This window comes from Salvia hispanica, chromosome 4 (assembly GCF_029641045.1).
Source record: "Salvia hispanica isolate PSC_SH4W2 chromosome 4, Shi_PSC_v1, whole genome shotgun sequence".
Classification (NCBI taxonomy): domain Eukaryota; kingdom Viridiplantae; phylum Streptophyta; class Magnoliopsida; order Lamiales; family Lamiaceae; genus Salvia; species Salvia hispanica.
In genome coordinates, this window is record NC_142695.1 from 54,865,357 (window position 1) to 54,886,910 (window position 21,554).

The window sequence follows — 21,554 nt, forward strand, 5'->3', positions numbered from 1 at the left end:
ACTCTTCTTTGCTCAACAATATTGGAGGATCTGATTCTAATTTACCGGATTATTATTAGATTATGGTTTTATTAGTTGTTGCAATTTTAATTATCAATCTTCTATTTTTATTTTATGTATTTGGCTTATGTTTCTCTATTTTAGAATTTCTATATTATGCATTGTTTTAATTACTAATGTTAACTATTTTTGTTATATGTACCGTTAGATTATAAATTATAAAATACTTATTTTCAATATATTGAATAATATAATATTAATATGGGCTAGCCCACTATTTAATAACTAAATCAAATATTAATAAGATTAGATTAGGTTAATTCACAGTTTCATCTTCTCCACGCCGCTTTATGCTCTGTGTAAGTTTTTTTTTTCTCTATATTTTAATTTCTCTTCCTTCTCTTCTTCTATCCTTCCCTTCTTCTATTTTGATAAATATGAATTGATTTGGACTTGAATGCAATAACTCAAACTATGAAAGTGTTTTTGGTATACTTTTAGTGCAAACCTAAAGATAGGTATTTTTCCAAAAAAACCAATAATGGGATACTGTTGGAGAGATTTTCCTACTGCATTTTAGGTTTTGCAGTACTGTTGGAGATGCTCTTACACGTAATAATTAATGCCGAGAAATTAACTACAAGAAATATAATTTGAATGCATGTTATTGTTGTATTCCTTTTCCATTATTTATATAGTTTTTATTAGGGAATTATCATATACAATGTTGGCCTTTGGCATTAGAAATGGGCCAATACAATTTTAGGTTTATTATCAAAAATGTAAATATTAAAATTCCAAAAAATAATTTTATTTTGATTGAAATTATTTATTGGAAAAAAAATTCATAGTTCATATATTTAAATTAGCAAAAAACAAAAATTAGGAAAAAAAATTGAAAATATCAAAATTTTGTATACTTGCATACTAATAGCATGTCATATTGATTTGCCAAATTTTCCACACATGACCCAGTGATAATATATGCTACGTGTACTCTGCTTTAATTTGACCGAAAATGTTCGTCGAGGGTTAGAAAAACGAATTTATGTATATAGATTTTAAAAATAAAATTTGGAAAAAATTCAGAAACTATTAAAAATTTTTATATTTATATGAGATGATGAGAACAACAATATTTACATTTATTACTTATTCCATATCTTAACATTACTTAATACTAGCAAATAAAGACTTAAAGTAGCCATCTTAAATTTCTATATTCAAGTAACGATTGTAAAGGATATTTATTTTCAAACCTCTACTCCGTAGTGGTAATAAAACTTCTCATAAAGTCACAAATAACAAATTTGTAACGAAGTGTTTATTTAATATCAACATTGAACCATAAACTACGTACGGCTAACTAAACACATGAATTAATATTCTATTTTCCAACCAACTCAGTGACATGAATCTTATCCGCATTTTAGATGCGCAATTAATTACAAGTAAACATTGTTTATTTTAACATACACATGTTTGTCATTGTTAACTCTCGTTAATTCACGATTTAGTTTAAATCCTAAATCAGTATTAAATTTAATCGGGCTAAATCTATAATATAGTACTATATGGTTTGGGTTTCAGTTTGAAAAATATCATTTGATGTATTATTTGTTTTATAAATTAAATGGTCAAACTAAGGAATGGCGAGCAAGGGTCCAACAAAACCAGTATACTGAGGTGGCGTTCGATTGTCATGACTAATTATCATGAGACTATGCATCTATGATCAAGTCGTGGGATTATTTTAGTTGGAGGGGGGAGGCTATGACTAATAATCATGAGACTGTCCATCTAGGATTAAGTTGTGGGGGTCAATCTTATGAACCAAACATGATACATATTTAATCATGAGATTTAATCTGGCCAACCGAACACACACTGAGAACACAATCTAGTCAAACTCACCAAAAAACCTAGTGTCACCCAAAACCAATAATCGAAAAGGAAGGCACACAACTCTCATCCAAAGCACACAGCACAAGCAACAAAACCACAAAACAAGCAAAATAAAAAAATAATATTACTGGACAATAAACTGAAGACAAGAAAAAGTAACCTCTTCAAAGGTCGTTGATTGCACCTTGGTCTTACGTATGTTATTTGTCCATCTTCTAATCTTGATCAAACCTCAAGCATTTTAGCCTTTTTTTTAATAAATCACACCAAAATCTCAAACCATAATATTATAAATTTATTTAATATATTTTTTCCACGAACTAATAAATTATAATATTAACAATCCGAATATATACACTACCTCCATCAATTACGGCACTGATAACATTACCCATGTAAACTAAGTGACTAGAATCCAATCTATCCAAAGGTTAAAAGAGTTAATTTTGTCTCATTTTTTGGAACATTTACCAAAAAATGTCTCAATCATTTAAGTAACTATCAATAAAAAAATTTTGGAATAAAATGTTTACAAAAAATGATCACGATAATATATCCACGCGCCAGTCGAAATTATACTATAATACTAATTGAGTATTCTATGTGTAATTTTGGATAATCAGCGTGTGAGTTGGATAATCACTATATAATTTTAGCTGTCACGTTAATATTATCATCGTTAAAAAAAATGCGCAACATTTTATTCTCAAAAATGAAACGACAAGTATCAAATTTATTCATTATTTATTTTTATTTTGTAATACTCCCTCCGTCCCACAAAAGATATCACACTTTCCTTTTTAGTTTGTCCCACGAAAGAGGTCACATTTCCATTTTTGGAAAAGGTTCTCTCTCACATGAATATAAAAATAATATTTTTTTCTCTCCATTTAACGCATAAAATAAAATCTCCTAAAATCCCGTGTCGTCCTACAAGTGTGATTCTTTTGTGGGACAAAGGGATTATTAGTTATAAAAAAACGGAATATATACATTACCTCCAATTACGTCACTGCTAACATTACCCACATAATTTAGTGATAAAATCCAATTCATCCAATCATAAACAACTCACACACTCATATCACAAAATTTAAGTGTCGAAAATAGCGGAAAGCTGTGGCCGACTTAACTGAGCACGTGCGAATTCACCGCTGTCTAATTCAAGTGCCCGCGCTCATGGAACACGTGATACATATTTATTTTATTTCGCAAACTGCTGTCTTTTTCTTACACTATTTATTTTTTCTCCGTGGGGGGCAAGCCGTATGAGTTTCGTGTCTCCCTTAGATTCCTCTTATAAGAATCTCCCCCACCCCTCATTTCCTCCTTCAAACACACCCATCTCTCTCTCTCTCTCTAAAAAAACACACACAAAAAAAAAAAACTCAGTAAATTCATCTCTTAATTAATCATGAAGCGCAGCTGCAATTTGGAGCTTCGCCTCCTCACACCTTCCGTCTCCTTCCATCTCTCCGACCGCGGCGGCTCGGATGTGAATGAGAGTCCAAACAAAACGCAGCAGCTAACGATTTTCTACAATGGCAAAGTTGCTTCTTGTGATGCTACCGAACTTCAGGTAAAAACTCCATTTCATGTTTTTATGTTTTAGGCTAATTTATCGGAAAAAAAAAAAATCATGAATTTTGGTCAAATTTGTCTGTTCAGCAAACTTATAAATCCGTTTGCGAGGATAGGCTTTCTTATATTAGAGTTATCTGACTTAAAATGTGTCATATTTTTTTCTTATCGCGTCTTCCTTATCAAACAGTAAAAATGATAAATTGTACTATTCCAATAGTCTCGTACATGGAATTATTTCGTATGTCAGATTAGATACAATTTCACCTGAATCAGACTCTAGTGGAAAAAAAATTGAGCAAATTCTAGCGGGATAGACTAGAATTTGACCAAAATTCGTGTTTTTTTTTATTGTCCTATTTTTAGTTTCAATTTCGACATAATTGGCTGCGCGTGAAATTGAATGAAAATTGTGATGGTGCAGGCGCGGACGATAATATCGCTGGCGAGCGGAGAAACGGAGGGGAAATGGAGCAAGAATTCGCCGTCGGCGGCGATGAATTCGCCGGTGCACGGGGCGGCGACGGGGATGTCGATGAAGAGGTCGCTGCAGAGATTTCTGGAGAAGAGGAAGACGAGGGCACAATCAATATCTCCATACTAGATCACACACGCCATTGATTATTTAGTTAATTTGTTAATTAGGTACGTATTGGGATATTTTGGAGTTGGTTTATTGATTTTATTGCTGTCGTTGGTGGTTATAGGCGACGAGATTAGATGCATTGTATTGGGATGTTAGGAAAGGTTTGATTAATATTCGATGTAAATTAGTTGCTGGGAAATATAATTTATTAAATTTGCTTTTTTTGTGAGGAATTGTTGTTGTTTGATTGAGTGATAAAAAAAATCATGAATTAGTAGAATTTCAATCTATGCCATGATTTTAAAAATTAACTTATAAATTAATAAAAATTTGTGATATTTTTAATCAAACGACATCGTTTAATTTTTTGTATGAACATACAATTATACCAAAGTTTTCGTTCTGTGGTAATTGCAAACAAAAGCAAACTCCATATTTTACGGTTGATTTATTAAATTGCGAGACAAACTAAAATTTGATCAAAACTTTATAACTTTTATGCCAATTTCCCCTTGATAAAATTGTGTTTTTACTGCATTTTCATTTTACGAAGCTATTTCTCTCTAACTTTTACTAGCTCTTCTCTTAAAAGGTGTATTTATGGAGGTATAATATATTAATGCAGAAAAAAAATTAAAATTTTTTGGTCATTATATGATAAGACTGAAACTTAATGACATTATTATAAGAACATCAAATAATTATATTGAGAATGAGTGAAATATGGGGGCTATCATATTAATTATGACAGTCCGGAATAAGAATCTAAAATTAAATTGTGAGTAAGTTTCACATTCATTTCATTTTATTCTTAACAGAAAAATCCATAAAACTGGCCCATATTTTAGTAAACATATAGAAGTGTCAAATTAAAATATTTAGGACAGCTTCACTATTTGACCAAAGAAGAATCGGAATCAAATTATTCTGCACACCAACTAAACAAATCCAACACAACACGTTTTCACACATAACAGCAATATACACCACACAAATGAGATAGTGATTTCTTGATTTCCCACACCTCCTCCTTTGTTCTTGCATATGTGGTTGGTGCAGATGCAATTGCTCACAAGCGCGGTGCCACACGAGTACTTCCCGCGTCCCATGGTGCCACGACATGGGCCCGCGTAATTTCCTTGATCGACCGACACCCACTCAGCGCCATCGTCAGCTCAAACTCATCGCGCAGCATATCAATGGCTTTCTTCACGCCCGCCTCACCGCCAGCTGCCAGCGAGAAAACTATCGGCCTTCCGATCTGCAATCGATGAAAAAACAACACCTCAATGAACCATAAAAAAAATAGGCAAAAATGAGATGTTGAAGTTTCCAAACTTACAAAAACACCAGATGCGCCGAGTGCTAATGCTTTGAAGACGTCGGTTCCACGCCTGATTCCTCCATCTACGAAAACTGGAATCCTGCCCTCTGCAGCTCTGACTACCTCCTCCAAGGCCATGATGGTTGCAGGAACATAATCGAGCTGTCGAGCTCCATGGTTCGACACAATGATCCCGGATACCCCTGCTTGTACGGACAGGCGGGCTAACATTGTGCAAACAAGTGTAAAACCAGACATAACAATGTTAGAGTACACCCGTGGCTAGAATGGAAGATGAAAAATAACTTCGTTTAAGTTTCTCGAAGATCAGCCATACCGTCCTCTGCAGTTAGCACGCCCTTCACGAGAATTGGCAACTTAGTTATCGTCTGAAGCCACTTCACATCCTGTGTGGATCGAATCACACTAAATAGTTTGAGGTGTTTTTGTCAAATCATTTCTTGTAAGAATTGTATTAGCACAATAGTGTTCTTACCTTCCAGTTAAGGGACCGATCGACTTGACCAGCAACGTATGTAGCTAGTCCAGAGTCGTTACTCTGCAGTCATCCCAAGATATTTTTACTGATATTGAAGCATACACAATGAGAGAAACTAAAATTCTAGTACTTATTAAATAATGTTGAAATTATTCACCTTGTCGAGTGTGCCAAGATCCAAGCCTTCGAAATTTTTTAGTGTCAAGTGGGGTGGCAAGGTGAATCTATTCGACATAAGTGAAAGCTTTAGTCACTGATCGTGATAGAAAAAGCACTAACTATAAGTGTAGAAACATATCTGAAATCACCTGTTCTTGATATCAGCTTCCCTTCGGCCGAGTCTTGGAGTATCAACTGTAAGAGCAATTGCCTTGAAGCCGGCCTTTTCAGCCCTTCTCACAAGTTGTTGAACAACGTTTCTGTCTTTGAAAACCTACATCGAATGTAAGATATCTCTGATTAATTCAAGTACTACTTTGTTAAGAAAATACGATACAAACATCAAAACAAATTTCCTAAGTTTCAACTCTCCAGCAAGGAAAAAAAAGTGAAACGGAGTAAAATTTATATAGCAATCATTGCTCGTGTAGTTGATCAACATAACAGTACTGAAATTATCCGCAGATTCAAATGCTTGTACTATGAGAAGTAGCAATTAGAAGTTTCTGGACTTTTCATATGCTGCTCAAATCGAAAAGCATTATCTGGAGAAGAACAAATATGAGACTCCAACTTACGTAGAGCTGAAAGAATTGAATGCCAGATGCAGCTGAGGAAACTTCTTCTACGCTGGATGTAGCCCATGAGGATAGTGTCTATTACCAACGAAACATCATTTAGTAGCATGGTTATAAAAATGTAGCAATCATGCCAATCTTTTCTGCTTTCCTTCTCCCAGTCTTAACCATTCATATAAAGACTTAAGAAAAAGGTAAAGAAATGGTAAAAAAAAAACATCAAAATTCAAACCATGATGGTGCCAGCAGCTGATGCCGCCCTTGCTATGGCAAGCTCCCCTGCAGCAAAGTGAAATTTTAATTCAGAAAAAAAGAAAATTCAGCCAGAGGTTTTATGAGCAAAGCCTGATGAAGTACAAACACAGAAATCGAAGAAAATGTTATATGCCACAAAAAACAAAGTTTACAGGTCGGATTTCTTTAATGTACATACGATAATTCATCATACTTATATGGTAAATATCAAACTTTCGAAATCCTAAACTGCGGCCTGTCATAACAAAATGCTTTGCACGAACATAGTTCCGTTGGAATCACATCTACAATGATACAGCATCTGTACCTTCAGGATGTGCCATTTTCTGCATTGCTGTTGGAGCAACCATGATCGGCATTGATATATTGTAACCCAAAACGTTTGTACTTGTATCAATCTTACTAACGTCGATCAGAATGCGAGGGCGAAACCTATGTAAATGACAGAATTTCAGAGTTAAAGAACACCAAAGGGAATGTACTAAACCTCAATTCTTTTTACTTGCAAACGATTTTGAAAGATTAGAAAATGCCAAAGATACAATTCTAATTGTTAGGTTTCTCCAATTTTTTGCACACAAATTGAAAAAATTGACTCATAAGGACAATATATAAACATCATATGCTCTATCAACAACTAAACGATCTTCTACATCATATACTCATCAACGAAACAGAATCTTAACACAAAAATCTGCAATACCAAATAGACACTAGTGCTTATTTCTTCATTCTAGAGTAAAAACACAGAAAGTTTTCTCATGAACACAAACTGAAGCAATTTTGGAGGCACATTACAGTATCCTAGAGAAGGCGTTGCGGTTTTCCTGGAGAGTCCACTGGTCCTCAGCGCCAGACGCATAATAGTCGTAAACCATCTTGGGCAATTTCTCCCTTGCAATGGCCTCAAACTCCGTAACATTGGTAATGTTCTCCATATTCCCCTGCATCATCACCAACAAGCAATGAAACATCAAACATCATAAAGCAATGAAACATCAAACATCATAAAGTTACAAAATCAGCCATTACCACACAATAAACAGAATTTACAAACTCCAGTATTTGAATCCCTAAACGCCCAAATTAATTAGCACACACTGATTACAGAAAATCCAATCACAAAATTTCTTCCAAAAATAACGCCTTATTGAACACAGTTGCAAAAGAGGATCCAATAGATTCTTCGCTTCAATCAATCTAGTGAATAATCAGCAAGTAATGAGCAATTGATTTGAATAATATCAATGATTATACATTAACTGCTACAAAAGGTGACAAGTATTCGAGTTGATGAATCACGTGAATCTTCAAAGCACAACACCCGCGGAATAAAATCAGCTCAAAAGAGGAACATCTAACATATGAAATCACATTGAAAAGCACAAAAAGGGAAGAAGATTCAGTGGTGTTACTGGAATTGAAGATTAGTTACAAAAATATGAAGGAAAGAGCAGAGTACCGAGTGTAAAAAAGAGTGCTGCAACAACTGCGCTCAATCGCAGCAACGCCAAAGAAATTCGAGAATCGGAGAGAATTCAAATATGATACGCAGTTGAGATTTAAGCAGTCCAACCAAAACATTATATTATAGTAGTATTTGATGCAATGAAGAATTTACACTATGGAATAACGACAAATTAGTGTGACTAAGTTGGTGGTTGTCTATTACTTACTATTTCTTTACTAGTGTACATTTTATTTCTTTGGCCAATTATAGGAGGAAATATGAATTTTCATCAAATTTTAGTATATTCAATAATTTTAAAATTCGTCCTATTATTTAGCATTTACAATTACACCGCACCTAAATATTTATCACATATTTTAGTACTATATTCTTTGTTGAATCATTCTCTTTTCCTTTAATTCACAAAACAACATTATATAAACTCTCATGTCATAAAGAAAATATTTCACATTTAGTCAGCTGGATGGAGTATTATGTTAGGATATTTCCAGCAATAATTTTTAGAATAAGAACTTCGAAAACTGAAAATCATATTCCACCTGTCCCAGTTAAGATGACCCTGCTATTCTTTTTTGCACGTGTTTTAAAAAAATTATAATAAATAATTAAAATAGAAAGAAAATAATATAAGAGAAAAAATAATATAAAATAGAGTTTGTTCTACATTATTCTCTCACACACTTTAATTTGTCTTATTTTACAAAACATATTAGTTTATGAGGATATAGATTCTGCAACTTAGAGCATCCGCAGCGGTGACGTCCGTCCGTCCGTGCCGCTGAGCACGAGCTCGTCCGTCCGCCGCTGCGAGTTGTCCGTCCGTGCCAGCGGCACGGCGCTGCTCTTAGCTAAGAGCACGTCCGTGCCGCTGAGCAGCCTTACGTGGCGGCACACGATTGGCCAACGGCAATTTCGTTTCTTTTTGTAATTTTTAAAAAAAATTGAATTTAATTTAAAAAATCATTTTTTAATTATAAAAAAATTATTTTCCCACTTCTCAATAAATTATATCCATTTTCTACACACTTTTATTTTATTTTTCAAATTTTCACCCTAAAATTCACTTTTTAATTATGTACTTTAGAATTTTAATTATGTATTTTTTATTTTTTAGGATTTAATTATGTAATTTTTATATTTTAATATATTTTTATATTGTATATGTTTTTAGTAATTAAAGTATTTAAATTAAATAATAGAATAGTGGGACCCTTGAGCTTGTCCTTGCAGAAGAGCACGGATGTGAGTGTTGTGCTCTTACCTAAGAACAAGGAGTAAAAGTGGGTCCGGGCCCACCTCCATACTCTTATTTAAGAGCACGGATGGGGATGCTCTTATATTCATCAATCAACAAATGAATATTGAGTGGACTGATATGTTTTATATCAATGAATAGCAAACTGAAATAATTATGTGCATTACTATAATACATACATTTTTGAAAACTTAAATCGATGATGTGATTGAGTTTGTTGTCAAATTTATACATATTCTTAATATAGAAATGATCTTAAATTTCAGCTATCATATTAAAATCGAATTTTCCAAATTAAGTCGGCGAAATTAAACTTTACGGTTTTTCCTATCAATTTTTTTAGTTTCAAGCAAATTTCATAATTTTTCCAATAGTAGAAACCTTTTCTGTAAGTGGTTAGTGAATTATTGAAATGCAACGTCACGGATATCTTTTCCACAAATAATTGCGATATGAAGTTGTCCTTGTCCGAGTGCTTTATGTTAATTATTTTGTAAAACACTATACAAGATTTTTAGTGAGTTAGAACTTAGAACTTAGAACATGTGACTCGTATCGGAGAATAATGACAAGAAATTGTCGGATAAAAAAGGTCAGTTCACGGAAGGAATTCCGTCGAGCAACCGATAAACAAAGACTGAGAAAAGTAAAATACAGAAAAATAAAAATATGATAAAAGATAATTGTATTTCTTTAATGAATTATTCCAAAGGTAACAAAGACTCCTATTTATAATAGAAATAATCTAACTTAATGATCAAGAAAAAGTAAAGATATGCAAAATTAATAATAATAAATTAATAGAGATATTTGGATATTACATAGATATACTCTTGTAAACACGACTATTTCCTCTAAACAAAAAAAAAAATGATTATTGATATGGGGTTTCGTTAATCGTACATGTTTAAGATTTTGTTCGTTTATACACATAAGCTCGAACGTTCAGTATATTAAAACATCTTATCAATCAAGTTTTATTTCATAATCCTCAAAATTTAAAGAGGGTAGCGCAATATTAATTGTCACTTGGATCATTGAATAATTATACTCAGTCTGTCATTATCAAATAAATCATTGGAAGCAAATAATGTTTGCTTTTTGCACAAAAGATAAGATTAACCAATTTATAATTCAGACAAGAATCTTTAAAATATTTCAAGCTCTTGAATTATTATATTCAAGACCATTTCATGGCCTATCGTCACAGCAACCATGGCCCTAGTAATTAATTTGTAGTACTATTTTGTGCTTATCTTTTCGTTGTTTGGAGAGAAATGTTCGATGATGGAATATTACTAACGTGGTGGGAACTACTTTGCATGTGGTTGTAAATAGTTACTAGTTTCGTATTATTGGTTCTAATTCGTCAATTCAAACTAAATTCATTTTCGTTACAAATTTGGGCAATTACAAACAATAATATATATAGAAAGAGTTCATTAGTAACTAGTTTTTAATTGTTTTTTCTAGCCCTTCTTTTAGTAATCATGATTCATGTAGTAGTACATCAAGTCACATATCATCGCAAAGCTCTCGCAGAGCCTCACGTGCTAAGCAACGGGTACAGTCCGTAACTATTCCTGGAAGCAAAAAGGTAAATGATCGATTTTGTCCCATCATTTAGACAATTATATTTAGCATCCCTCGTTTCATTTTTGAAAAATAAAATGTCCTCCAAAAAATTATCTTGCCGATCATCTTTTTTCTTTGCTTTAAATTTATTAGCATAACTGACATATAAGTTCATGCATGACTTGGAAAACTTTTTTAGCAATAAAACTTTGATTTGCCTCCATCACTCACTCGACGATTCCTTCAGCCCTCTCCACGACGATCTTGACTCCAAAGCCCTCGCCACCACCAATCCCAACGACGATCGCATCAACGAGCGGACAAAGCAAACATCAGTCAGATCACTCTGAGATCAAGAGGAGAGTATAGCGGACCATCACAGGGGGCGAAAGAGAACGAAATTTCTATGTGCCCTTTTGTCTATCTTTTTTAGGAAACTTTTTTTACTTGACCTAGTAGTTTGATAAACAGACTGTAGTAAATTTTAAAATCTTTGGATAATATTCAGGATTTTATTATTTTCATACTCTCTCGTCCTATAAAAATATGTGCACTTTCCATTTTCGTCTCTCCCATAAAAATATGAGCTTTTTCATTTGTGGAAAGTTGTCCTCAACTCATTACTTATATACATTAATTTATATATAATTTATACTCTTATGACCCACCATTACAACTCACTAAACACTAATAATAATATGAATCACCCTATCCACTAATACTATTTTTATTATCTTTTTTCTTCTCTCTTTTGTTTAACTAATTATGCATTAATTCTTGTATCATTTGAAATGGCCACGTTATAATTGAAATATTGCACTCCTATAATGTATAGGAGAAATAATAAGTATTAATGTAACTCGGCCCAAATCAATCAGGACTTGTATTGCACTCCTATAAAGTATAGGAGAAATAATACTGTAGAAGTACTAATGTAACTCGGCCCAAATCAATCAGGACTTGTTGTGGGTAACCCAACTTGGGCCCAAAATGAAAATACAAGTACTCCACCCAAAACATTCTATAATGTAGTCATATTTAATATGCTTCCTTTTTAGTAAGTCAGAATGCAGAAATAGTCTGACTTTTTACCCCGCACATATTACGACATTCTTGTTTTAGTTACTGACTTCTGAATAAAGATTTTCCCAACAAAGTAAATATCTCTGATGGGACTCAACAACTCCATGAAAAAACAAACTTTCTAGAGCCATATTACTGTACTATATCACCACACCACTTCTAAGTTCTAACACATGACCAAATATTAGAATTCAATCTTATCACAATAAATTGTGCTACTACTACTAGTATTGTGATGTGGTCCCAACATTTAGGAGATCGTATATTTGCTTCAATAGATTAGATTAGATTAGATTGAATTTAAACAATAATATGCTATAGGAGTCTTCTTTATTTTTGAGCTTTAAATAATGTTAAGAAAAGTGAACGAAAGAAAATTAGTAGAATATGTGAGTGGAATGTGAGACCTTTTACTACCATTTATAAAAATAATGAATCAGAAGTCATATTCACGGACAGACTAAGTGGCAAAACATGACTCCTATTCGTGGACGGATGAAGTATTTTGTTAGCTCTTCCCGCCATATCTCATGCAACTTTGGCTTGCTAGCTCGTTCCACAGAATGGGACGACAACAAGCCCCCCACAACTATCCCCTTATGTCCCCTCTGGGGATATCCGATAAAATTGGAAGAGAAGATTAGGATCGCCCCTGCACAAGGATGACACGCATAAATCGAGATGTCCATATCCGCCCATGCACAAGGATGACATGCATAAATCGAGATGTCCATGTCCGATCTTTTTTTACTATAACAAAATTAATCTCTAAACAATTTAATCTTGAACTAAATCGATGTTAATTTGGTTTTCCACTTACTATAAAATTGATGAAAATAATGTTAAATTAATTGATTAGCCTAAAACACATAGAATCCATGGATGCGATAGTTCATGACGCTAGCAACAAAAAAAACAGCAACACCAATTGAACAAAAATCACAATTCTGGAATCGAAATCGCCGTGATCTGAGCTCGAATCACCACCACCACCACCACCGTACAGATCCGGCTTCAAATTCACAGAACTACCGGAATTTCTGTGATCCGCCGCCATTGTTTTGTTGCTAGGCGCAGCAATTATCACAGCATCGTCACAGCTAGGGTTCTGCAACAGCCTCGAGCTCGTATTGCTCGTCCTCACCGCCAGATCCGCGCACAAACCGTCGTTCTCTCGAATGTCGAGGCGCTGCCCGATCCTGTTCATGAATTCCGGCGGAAACATCAGCCGCCCGCTCAGATGATTCCTGCTCAGATTCAACGTGTCGAGATTCCGCAGCGATCCGATCTCCGCCGGAACCGCGCCGTCGAGGCGGTTATCGTCGAGCGACAGCGCCGTCAGGTTAGTCAAATTCGAGAAAACGCTCGGGATCGGGCCATGGATCCCGCAGCTCGAGAGGCTCAGAACCGCGAGACGTGTGAGCGAGCTCGCGAAGGAGGGGAATTTCGAATTTAACGGATTGGATTCCATGATTAGGTACTGTAACTGCTGCATTCCCGAGAGGCTTTCATGGATGGGACCTGTGAATGAGTTATGGCTCAGATCTAACAAATTCAGCCTCGTCAAATTCCCCAGCTCCGGCGGCGGAGCTCCTCGGAGTCTGTTCCAGCTCAGATCGATCTTCTCGAGGGAATCGAGGCCGCCGATCGAGCTCGGCAGCGTGTTATCCAACGAATTGAAGCTGAGATCGAGAATCGTGAGCTTCTCCAAACCTCCAATTTCACCAGGAATCGCACCGGTTAAATTGTTACGGCTGAGAACGAGCTGCTGCAGATTAACCAGATCTCCAATCTCCTCCGGAATTCCGCCGCTGAGATTGCTCTGCGACAGGCACAGCGTTTTGAGCGACGATAGATTCGCGATCGTCGACGGAATCTCTCCGATCAGGGCAGGATTCGACTCCAGAGTCAAGTGCTCCAAAGAGGCGAGAGATTGAAAGAGGCGTTTGTTTAAAGACACCTCTGATTCAGTGAAGCAATTGATGAGAGAGAGAGTTCGAAGGTATGGCAATTTGAGAAGAGAGTCGGAGATTTTCGCAGAAGCCTTACACGGCGGTGAAACGACGTCGTCCCCTACATGAATCTTGGTGATGTGAAACATATCAGTCTCCTCCATAAGCCCACACTCCACACCCGGCCACGGCGTATCGGTGCACGGCAGCGGGTGCATCTGCGCCCAAGTGGGGTCCTCCAACAGCGACCCCATCACCTCAAACAGTGCAAACAGCTCCTCCTCCTCCATCCCTCCGCCGCCGGAGTAATCATAACACGCAGCTCCACCACAAAGGACAAGAATCAAGACGAAGACAGAAGAAGAAGAAGCCATAATAAGGTAAGAAATTCTCTCCTCTGAATATTTGGATTTGTGAAAAAAGTGTGTTTGGGAGTGAGGAATTTAATGGGGAATTCATGGGTTGGTCTGGCCAGTGATAAGGCTGCATGCATAGATCAAAAGAAAAGGGGGAAAGGGTGGTTTGTTGCCGAGATGGGGAGAGAGAGAGGGGTGGCATGCGGGGAGAGGAGAGGGAACAGTTGCCATTTGGGAAGGCAGTCAAAGTGAAAAAGTGGTGTTCAAAACAAAACTGTGTTGTAATGTGATGGGACAGCTCTCTCTTGATACAGACATGCCAATGTTACTGTGCCCAGTTTTTACTAGAGTCTATGTTAGGTCATCCCAGATGGATCAGCTGGTGGAATCAAGTAATGTCATTCACAGATGCCATAAAGGGTACCAAGCTTGACTGTACATGTCTACATGTTTTTAGATTACAAACCATGGTTGTTGGTGAAGCTCTTGACTGTATGTATTGTTGATAGGAATGAAATATTATCAACATATTTATGCTTTTCACTTGGAAATTGGAATCATAACTCCCTGTTTATTAAATGAGTCTCTAATTTTATTATAACTAGTATCACACCCGTGCTATGCACGGACTAAGGTAATTTTAAAATATTAATTTTAGAATGTAATTCAATTAACTAAAACTATAAACAATATCATTATATGAAAATTGTTAATTTTAGAAATGTGTTGACTTTTCACTAAAAAAAGAATGAATCTATTACTATCGAACATACCAAAATGACAAAATAACTCAACTACTATTGAACGTAGGTAGTAGTATAATATTATATGTTTATAAATATTATCACCATTTAAAACTTCTAACTCCGCATTCTTTTCAAAAGCTAGATTAATTTAATATTAAGAGTTAATTTATTATTAGACACATTCTTATTTTGTATTTTATCCTTTTAAATTAGTACTATAATTTCTAATTATTAAATAAATTCGTGAATACGATTTTATAATTTGTGATTAAATTTACAGAAACATATTTGAATTCCATAGTTGGATAGATAGCGAACCATAACTATGGGGATAGATTGTGCCAAACCAATTTATTATAAATAGAAATTAATAATTTTGCAAAATTAAAAAGTTGAATAATGAGCCAAATTAGATAAAGAAACTCAAACTCATAAAACAACTAAACCCCCAAGGGCCCAATAAGTAATTTCTTAACATCAAATATTTGAACAAATAAAATTACAACCACTACTCATATTGTTAAGTTTTATTAAATTAAATTTGATTTCAATGGTCAGTGTCTTCCATTTATCAAAGAAATATGTTATTAGTTATTAGAGATCTACTAATCATACGTTCAAACATACGATTATATCTTTAGAGGCCCTTTAATCGCACATTTTACTTTTTTATCTTTAGTCGTAAATATGTATTAATCATTTTGCATTTAAAATTAAAAAATGAATCATTTAAACTCTCTCTATATTACTCCATTTTTTCTGCAGAATGGTTGTTTTTAGTTTAAGTTTTAATATGGCCCGCTTAGTAAAAATATACGGGGGAAGTTAGGATTCAGCTAAAATATAAATACGTGAAAAATAATGGAGTACTGTACATTATTTTTGTAAAATGGAAAAATGACTCTGACCGTGAGACCAAAAAATAAAGCAAGTTTCCATCACACAAAACAAAAAAAAAACACCTAAAGAATGTATAATTACCACTTCTCCTAATGAGATTTAAGATATTGTTTATTAAAAGCTACTATAATTTAAGATTGCACTGATGAAACACTTTCTAGTCGAGATTCATTTCATTGCAATATAGTGACCCTATACACTAAAAACCCAAACCTTGAAACCCTAAACCCTTAACTTTAAAATATACTCATCATGACCAACAAATGAATCAAATATCATAAAATTCTCCCTCTGTCCAAGTTCAGTTCTACTTTGTTGTTCACTTATTCTATTTTACACTGATGATTTAAGATTGCACTGATGAGACACTTTCTAGTCGAGCTTCATTTCATTGCAATATAGTGACCCTATACACTAAAAACTCAAACCTTGAAACCTTAATCTTAAACCCTTAACTTTAAAATATACTCATCATGACCAACAAATGAATCAAATATCATAAAATTCTCCCTCTGTCCCAATTCAATTCTACTTTGTTGTTCACTTATTCTATTTTGGGGATTTTAGATAAGTATTCGATATCTTACACTGGGTCGGCCTACTTGATAATCCTTACTGATAGTAGAGGTTTTTTTTTACCTAAATCTTAAGAAAGTGTTTTACAATAGGGCTATGTGAACGGTAAACAAAAATTTTTTTTGCTTGCATTCATCCAAGCATCTATTCACCCAGTGGTATTATTTATTAGAGCCGAAGTAGTGTTTTGTTGAAGCTATACTTGTATTCTATCTAATCAAATAATTGTGTTTCATAGGTGTAAGGAATGTAATAAAAAGAATAAAATACATATATGAAGGCTAAAAAATGAAATGCAAAGCTAGACAAATAATTTCCACCACGGTCATCAGTCCATGAATTATTTGGTCAAAAACGCGTCCATGATATTGAAAGTACAACCAAAAAATGTATAGTAAAGATGATAATCTTACCAAAAAGTGGTTCATCACACACATTACCAATCTGCATAATCTCCTCAAATGACTTAGAAATAAAAAAAAGCATTTTTAGAAATTGAGGCTCATTAACTTCAAACATTTGTATGCTTGAAATCATCTTAATGTGGTATTGATTTGTAACTGGATTGCGAGGCCGATTTTGCCTCACGAGAAAATTGCGTATACGAAAAATACCCCCTTCCCTAATTAGTGCACCAAACTTAGTGCACCAAACCTTGCGTGTAGAATTCGTGGAATAGTTGCTTGAATCCTTATGCCTGAACACAAAAAAAGGCCATAGCTAATGATTTCATATAACTTGCAAAAACATAACTAAAAAGCAAAAAACAATGTACCATTCGATCGTGAAGAATACATTCTAAACTCACGATATTAGTTCTGTCTCTAGGAGCGGCAACTTCGTAGACATGGATGCAACGGACTTTGATAATCGAATTAGTTTTCGTTGGTTGTAGATCATCGAGCAAGGTGTGACATGGTTCCATGATATCAACCTTGCTACTCGTGGGAAGAACAAAAAGATGAAATTTGAGCTGTATAAACTAAGTAGGTATATGAGGATAGATCAAATGTCATATTTATAGGGCAAAATATTTTTATGATATTTAACTTATCTAAATTTAAAAGTAATTTATTTATATCTTTGAATAATATTTCAATATCGGGAATATAAGTAGTCTGCTATATGAACAAATATTTAATGTAAGATTTAAAGTGATGATAATTATATTTATAGTACTTATTTGCAAATAGTAGCCATAGTTATCATTTGGAAAAAAGTAACGACAATTCAAATTATCTTAAATAAATGATATGGCTAAACATCAATATAGCGTTTTTTAAAAACTGCCGGCTAATCTAATAATAATGTAATCAAAGCTTTCTAACCTTTCATTTTCTATATTAATGCACACTATTTTATAAAAATTAAAATTCATCCCCTAACTTATGCGGCTGTTTTCAAACTCTTCACATTCTCCACTTAGGTTAAAATTAAATTTGGCAAAATATTATATTGTTGTAAAAGATTAGTATAAGATGTGCATTTGATGCACACCATGATGATGAGAGTTATTTTTTGGACAATTAATATAGAGTAATTGCTATAATGCAGTGACAAATATTGATACACACAATGATGGTGGGAGTTATGTTTTGGACAATTAATATGCAATAACTTGAAAAATCGGTTCACATACCTTCTCATAATCACAAAAGATGCAAAATCCAATCTTTTTTAGAGTCTCGACAATTTTATAAAAATTTCTACTAAACACTAAAATTTACATTATATAAATATAGACCACAAAATTGAAAGTACAACTTTATTTATTCAATCCTAAATGTACAACCCAATGACATAGTAAATAGAATTTCATTCTAGCAATCTTTTTGAGAGCCTCGACAATTTTATAAACAATTTCTACCAAACACTAAAATCTAGTACATTATATAAATATAGACCACAAAATTGAAAGTATAACTTTATTTATTCAATCCTAAATGTTCAACCCAGGTGGCTAATTTCATAAATACCCTCAAAACTCCCCTTTTATATATGTATAGATTTCAGTTTTCATATAAATGCACAAAAGTCTCATATTTAGGGCACGCACGATAAGGTTGCTCGTGTATGCGGTGTGCTGTGATTGCGGCTTTATTGAAACGTGTGGATCAGGGTGACAGATTGCTAAATCTACCATAGCTGCGGTTGATTTTAGGCCCTATTGCAGCCGCATCAACGGTTGTGTTTCAATTTTTTTAACACTCCCTCCGTCCCATAAATATTGTCTCACTTTGACCGGGCACGGATTTTAAGAAATGTAATTAAAAGTGAGTTGAAAAAAATTAGTGGAATGTGGATCCTACTTTCATATATTAGTTTTATAATAAAATGTTAGTAGGAATGAGTTAGTTGAATATATGATCCACTACTAAAAATGGTAAAAAGTAAAATGGGATAAATTTTGTACGATAGACAAAAATGGAAAAATGGGACAATTTTTGTAGGACAGATGGAGTATAATTTTGTTTAGAGCATCTCCAATGCAAATAGGTCAGCCATAGGCCAGCCACTCTCTCTCTGCCACGTCAGCAGCACTAAAAATCCACTTGCCACATCAGATTTAGGCCAGCCATAGGCCAGCCGCAATAAAAATAATTCAAAAAATACTACATTTACGGAATTAAAATTACGATTAAATTACGAAATTAAATTTACGACATATATACGGAAAAAATTCGTTAATTTTATTTAAATAAAAAAAGTATATTAACTAAAAATCAAAAAAATTACATAATAAAAAAAAAAATCGGACTTCCACACACGAGCCGCCGCCCCACTCTACTCCTCACTAATTTATTAAAAAAATACATTAAAAAATGTTAGTATGTCTTGAATCCGTTATAGTTTGTCGCTAGCCGACGCTATGACATGTTTCTGTTTTAGGTCTTAATTTTGTATTGGATCTAGCTCGTCGTCTGTGTGTCTATTTAAAAATTACATAATTAAAAAAAATCATAAAAAAAATATTAAAAAATACATTATATAGTTTTTCAAAAATTTAAAAAAAATTTAAAAAATAGCGCTGGCCGATCGGCACGCCACAATGGCGGCCAGCGCATCGGCCAGCACACCCGAATCGGCTAGCCCACGCCGCTTTTCTCGCCGGTTCTCGGCTAGCCTGCTGCAATGGTTCGGCTAGCCGACTGACTAGCGACGCGAATCGGCTAACCGGTTGGCTAGCCGGCATCGGAGATGCTCTTATATATATCGTCATCCTTCCCATTATTTAATTATCTCTCATTCCGTTCTCACTTTCTCTCAAATGTTACAGTGCGCCGCCCAATTTTGAGACTTCTTGCGTCGACGATCTTTATTGTAGATTTGTGGAAGGAACTAACTTACGTTCATCTCCAATAAGATTTGATGGAAGAAATTTTGGTGCATAACAATGGAAGTGTAGTGTAGGAATTTAATTATGCAGTTTTTGTATTTTATTAGTGAAATTTTTGGTTTTAATTGATGTTTTTTTTATATATATATAGAAAGGCTCAACTTAAAAATGGTGAGCAAGAGTTCAACAACAACACCCCAACAAAACCAATCAAGACCAACGAAAAAATTAAGTACCAACGTTAAACCAAAAGCAAAAACAAGCGTACGACCAAAGCTCACACCACAAGCAACTAGCTACCATGCAAGCAAGGCTAACAAAGCTTTACATCAAACCGAGGGCAAGACAAACCTTTTTAGTGGTTTTTGATTGCAACCATAGCCTTATGCTTGATATCAATCCATCTTCTAACCAGGCTCAACTCCTCATAAATTTGTTCATGTAAAAATGGAAACTCTGGACACCATCCTTTAGCCCGCGAACCTAGATTCCATAGTAAGAGTCTCTTCTCAGTTTTCCAACTTAGGACAATCTTCTCGAAAATAATTTTGTTCCTAAGCCACCAAATGGACCACATTGTCACATAGAAGAGGGAGCACCACATCTTTTTATCAAATTTGATGAAAGGAGCGTCCATCCAGCTGAGGAAGCACGAGACCGGGTCTTTGGGAAAACAAAGAGATAAATTCCAATAACCGCAACCTACTAGAACACCTGCACCCGAAAATAACATGATCAACGGTCTCTGGCTCTTCTTTGCAAAAGACACATAAGTTATCTTTCAATTGACGTAGTCGTTGGAATTTTAATGAATAATTTTTGAATTTTTGTAGGCATTTGTTTCCTATTTTACAAGCATTAAACTTAACAAATATAAAAAAAATAAAGAAATAAAAATAATGATTAAATAAGTGAACTGACATTATGCTGATAATGAGATTGACTTAGTGTTGTTACTGATCTTAAACTTACTAATGTGACTCATAAAAAATGGACTTATGCTAGGGGTGGGAATACGGGTGTCCATCGATACCCGACCATCCGAAAAAATCGGGCATCCAAACTCATAAATCATCTAAATGTCTATCCAAAATCTGACCCGATATATTTTCGTGTACTCCAATATCCGCCCCGGGTATCCATATCCGACGTATCGGGTACCCAAATACCCGACTCTTTACATGTGTTAATAACTAATAAAAAAATTCAAATTTTATATATTAATATAAATATAGAAATATTTAAATTGACTAATATCGTTAATGTTGCATTTATTTTGTAGTATAAAATTATAAAAATGAGTCACTTTTAGTTTAAAGTATATGATTATATTTATGGAGATTGGTTATGCAATATGTAAGTAAAATAATAAAAGTTATGCATTTAATTAAACTGTAAAAGCAACCAATAATATAA

General features: G+C 34.2%; 3 protein-coding genes, 1 long non-coding RNA gene and 1 pseudogene across 4 annotated transcripts; 3 read left to right on the forward strand and 2 right to left on the reverse strand.

The window, feature by feature from the left end:
* The first annotated feature begins 3,225 nt into the window (after positions 1–3,225).
* On the forward strand, positions 3,226–4,301 carry LOC125194395 (protein TIFY 5A-like). Its single transcript, XM_048092583.2, has 2 exons — positions 3,226–3,484; positions 3,911–4,301. The coding sequence occupies exons 1-2, from the start codon at positions 3,320–3,322 to the stop codon at positions 4,088–4,090; spliced, it is 345 nt and encodes a 114-aa protein (XP_047948540.1). The 5' UTR covers positions 3,226–3,319; the 3' UTR covers positions 4,091–4,301.
* Positions 4,302–4,934: 633 nt separating this feature from the next.
* GOX3 (Aldolase-type TIM barrel family protein) lies at positions 4,935–8,498 on the reverse strand. Its single transcript, XM_048092582.2, has 11 exons — positions 8,350–8,498; positions 7,686–7,831; positions 7,195–7,319; positions 6,865–6,911; positions 6,633–6,710; positions 6,204–6,328; positions 6,053–6,119; positions 5,893–5,955; positions 5,734–5,803; positions 5,415–5,620; positions 4,935–5,333 (listed from the first exon to the last, which is right to left on the reverse strand). The coding sequence occupies exons 2-11, from the start codon at positions 7,823–7,825 to the stop codon at positions 5,142–5,144; spliced, it is 1,113 nt and encodes a 370-aa protein (XP_047948539.1). The 5' UTR covers positions 7,826–7,831; positions 8,350–8,498; the 3' UTR covers positions 4,935–5,141.
* Positions 8,499–11,145: 2,647 nt separating this feature from the next.
* On the forward strand, positions 11,146–11,714 carry LOC125192848 (uncharacterized). Its single transcript, XR_007171481.2, has 2 exons — positions 11,146–11,210; positions 11,436–11,714. It is a non-coding gene; the product is annotated as an uncharacterized LOC125192848 (long non-coding RNA).
* A 1,158-nt stretch (positions 11,715–12,872) lies between these two features.
* Positions 12,873–12,966, forward strand: LOC125197566 (U6 spliceosomal RNA; annotated as a pseudogene).
* Positions 12,967–13,098: 132 nt separating this feature from the next.
* LOC125192783 (uncharacterized) lies at positions 13,099–15,116 on the reverse strand. The gene has a single exon (XM_048090435.2). The coding sequence runs from the start codon at positions 14,595–14,597 to the stop codon at positions 13,164–13,166; it is 1,434 nt and encodes a 477-aa protein (XP_047946392.1). The 5' UTR covers positions 14,598–15,116; the 3' UTR covers positions 13,099–13,163.
* Positions 15,117–21,554: the final 6,438 nt, after the last annotated feature.

Coding starts and splice junctions, on each gene's coding strand:
- LOC125194395 (XM_048092583.2), top strand. CDS start 3,320: ATGAAGCGCAGCTGCAATTTGGAGCTTCGCCTCCTCACACCTTCCGTC. Junction 3,485..3,910: donor GTGATGCTACCGAACTTCAG/GTAAAAACTCCA, acceptor GTGATGGTGCAG/GCGCGGACGATAATATCGCT.
- GOX3 (XM_048092582.2), bottom strand. CDS start 7,825: ATGGAGAACATTACCAATGTTACGGAGTTTGAGGCCATTGCAAGGGAG. Junction 5,804..5,892: donor ATCGGTCCCTTAACTGGAAG/GTAAGAACACTA, acceptor CGATCCACACAG/GATGTGAAGTGGCTTCAGAC. Junction 5,621..5,733: donor CGTGCTAACTGCAGAGGACG/GTATGGCTGATC, acceptor GCACAATGTTAG/CCCGCCTGTCCGTACAAGCA.
- LOC125192783 (XM_048090435.2), bottom strand. CDS start 14,597: ATGGCTTCTTCTTCTTCTGTCTTCGTCTTGATTCTTGTCCTTTGTGGT.